At 44.2% G+C, this 2,375-nt stretch overlaps 1 protein-coding gene across 1 annotated transcript; it reads right to left on the bottom strand.

Annotated features, from left to right (window-relative positions):
- Positions 1–989: 989 nt before the first annotated feature.
- On the bottom strand, positions 990–2,134 carry LOC131237904 (cyclin-dependent protein kinase inhibitor SMR6-like). Its single transcript, XM_058235959.1, has one exon. It carries the CDS (start codon positions 1,490–1,492, stop codon positions 1,142–1,144), a length of 351 nt encoding a protein of 116 aa, XP_058091942.1. The 5' UTR covers positions 1,493–2,134; the 3' UTR covers positions 990–1,141.
- Between the last annotated feature and the right edge of the window lie 241 nt (positions 2,135–2,375).

Raw genomic sequence — 2,375 nt, 5'->3', positions numbered from 1 at the left:
GGTTCAATTGAACTTGTTACTAGCCAAGGAGACAATCTTTATTCAGGAATTAAAGCTACAAGGCCCTTTCATATTACTATAGTTTTTTTTTTTTTTTTGGTAAAATATGAAGATTCTATTTCATATGAGCCAATGTACAAACCAATACACATTCGGACTGACCCCTGCCTAGAAAAAGGAAGGGGCCAGCCTATCATATCTAAATTCTAACCGAATAACAGAAAACTAGCTAACACGCACAGCACCTAGACCCGTCCTATCCAGGACCAGCTCTCCACGAGAGAGAAGGGGAAGCTCGGATATTGCCGAGAAAGTTTTGTTCAGTTGATTAGTGCTGCCCAAACGGGCCAGACTGTCTGCTACTTTGTTGGCCTCTTTCGGGGTGTGCTTAATCCAGATGCTACCTGTGGCCTGAATGAAATCAAAATGGTTCTTCGAATAGAACACGTTCCACGGAATTCTCCCCACCTTAGAGAAAAGATCCACCACTGCTAAGGAATCGCTTTCCACTTCGATTTTGGAGAGCCCTTTTTCCTTACAAAGGTTGAGGCCGTCCACCGCTGCTTTGACTTCCGCTTGGAAGTTCGGCCCAGTACCATAGCCTTTGGAGAAGGCAAACACTAGCTCTCCCTTGTCATTTCTGCAGATGCCCCCACTACCCGAAGGCCCCGGGTTACCCGTGGATGAACCGTCCACATTCAACTTCATCCAGCCCTTCTTAGGCCTTATCCACTTGACTACGGACACCGAAGAGGTATCGCCGCGGCCTGGATCAAGGTCTAAGTCACAAACTGCCTCTCTATCTAAGAGATTTCTACTCATCGGGAGCCGGAATGCCTTGGCGAGAAGGCGGAGCCAAGACCAAGTCTTCTGGATGGTATTCATATTACTATAGTTACCTTACAAACACTCTTCTCCACTACGAAAGAATTCACCCAATTCGTGTGTTCGTGTGTGAGAGAGAGAGAGAGCGAGAGAATGCAACAAACTAATGAAGGAGAGATCGGCTCAATTAAACTTATTCCTAGTCAAAGATACCATCTTAATTCATGAACTGAAGCTACAAAGCCGTTTCATATACTATACTTTCTTTACATAAACGTACGCTTCCCCCCACTAGAAGAGAGAGAGTCCTCTAAACTTACTTAGCTCTTTCCACCCTCCTTATGAACACAGAATCCAAGTCTGGGGGGGTGAAGAACTCCCTAACTCCAGTGAAATTGCACCTCGAAGATGACTTCCGCTTCCTCGGGGCAGGCGGACACAGCAGTTTCTCAGGTATCCTTGCTTCCTTGGCTGTCGGTGTCGAACACCCCTCTTCTTCATTCTCTGCAGCTTTCGTCGAACAATCCTCTTCGCCCTGCTCAATAATTTTCTCTAAGGGATTCGTATTAATGGGTTTCAAAGGAGTTCGAAACGAAACTCCGTCTATAACCCATTTCTTTCCTTCTAATTCTACTCCTTCCATTTGCACCTTCTCTGAAATCGCCATTTCCAGTCACACACACACAAAAAAAAAGTAACTAAAACTCTAAGAACTAACAACCGTCAATGAAATAGATAAAACCAATAAGAACACTAGGGGAAAATGCCCTTCTTTTGCTGCTCAGCCCCGAAAAAGAAGAAAGAGAAAATACAAGATTATTAAAGAAGAAGAAGCTAAACGTATCAAACTTCACGAGATATGAAGAAAACCCACCGAAGAGAGAAAACCCAAGTAAACAACTAATATCTCTCAATTAAATAGATAGAACCAAAAAGAACCATGAAGAAGATGCCTTTCTTTTACTCTTTCACCCAAAAAAAGAAAGGAGTAACATACAGTCACATGAAGAAGACTGGAAAAAGAGGCTCAAGCTATCACACGTCACAAAAGATAGGAAGACAGGCAATCAAGGAGAGGAAGCCCAAGTGATAAAGGAGACATGGGTTTGGATCAAAAGAAGGAAAGAAGGATAATAGACCACAAAGACAAAGCCCACGAAATGCTAAGGAGTTAGAAAGGATTCTTAGGTTGCGAAGGGTGAGAAAAGAGAAATAGAAAGGAACGGCCTTTTCTTTTTCTTTCCTTTTCTGTTCTTTCCTCTCTTCTTCCTTAAAGGGAGGGGAGGGAGAGAGAGAGAAAGAGAGAGGGTTTGAATGGGGAGGATGAGTTGAAATAAGAGGGGGTGTGTGAAGAGAGAGAATTGGTTGTGGGCAGAGGAAACCCGTGACCCAAACAAGATACTTAGAAACCTACACCAAAGGGCTGAGGGAAGAGAAAGAGCTGCCCGTGAAAACTGCTGACCGCGGTCAGCCTTGAGCAGTTGGTGGCACCGTTTTGGCGCCAAAAATTCTCTCTCAACGTCTCTCTCCGTACGCGGTTTGCAAAGTGA

Source organism: Magnolia sinica, chromosome 2, assembly GCF_029962835.1.
Source record: "Magnolia sinica isolate HGM2019 chromosome 2, MsV1, whole genome shotgun sequence".
Classification (NCBI taxonomy): Eukaryota; Viridiplantae; Streptophyta; class Magnoliopsida; order Magnoliales; family Magnoliaceae; genus Magnolia; species Magnolia sinica.
This window is presented reverse-complemented; position numbering and strand designations above follow the sequence as displayed.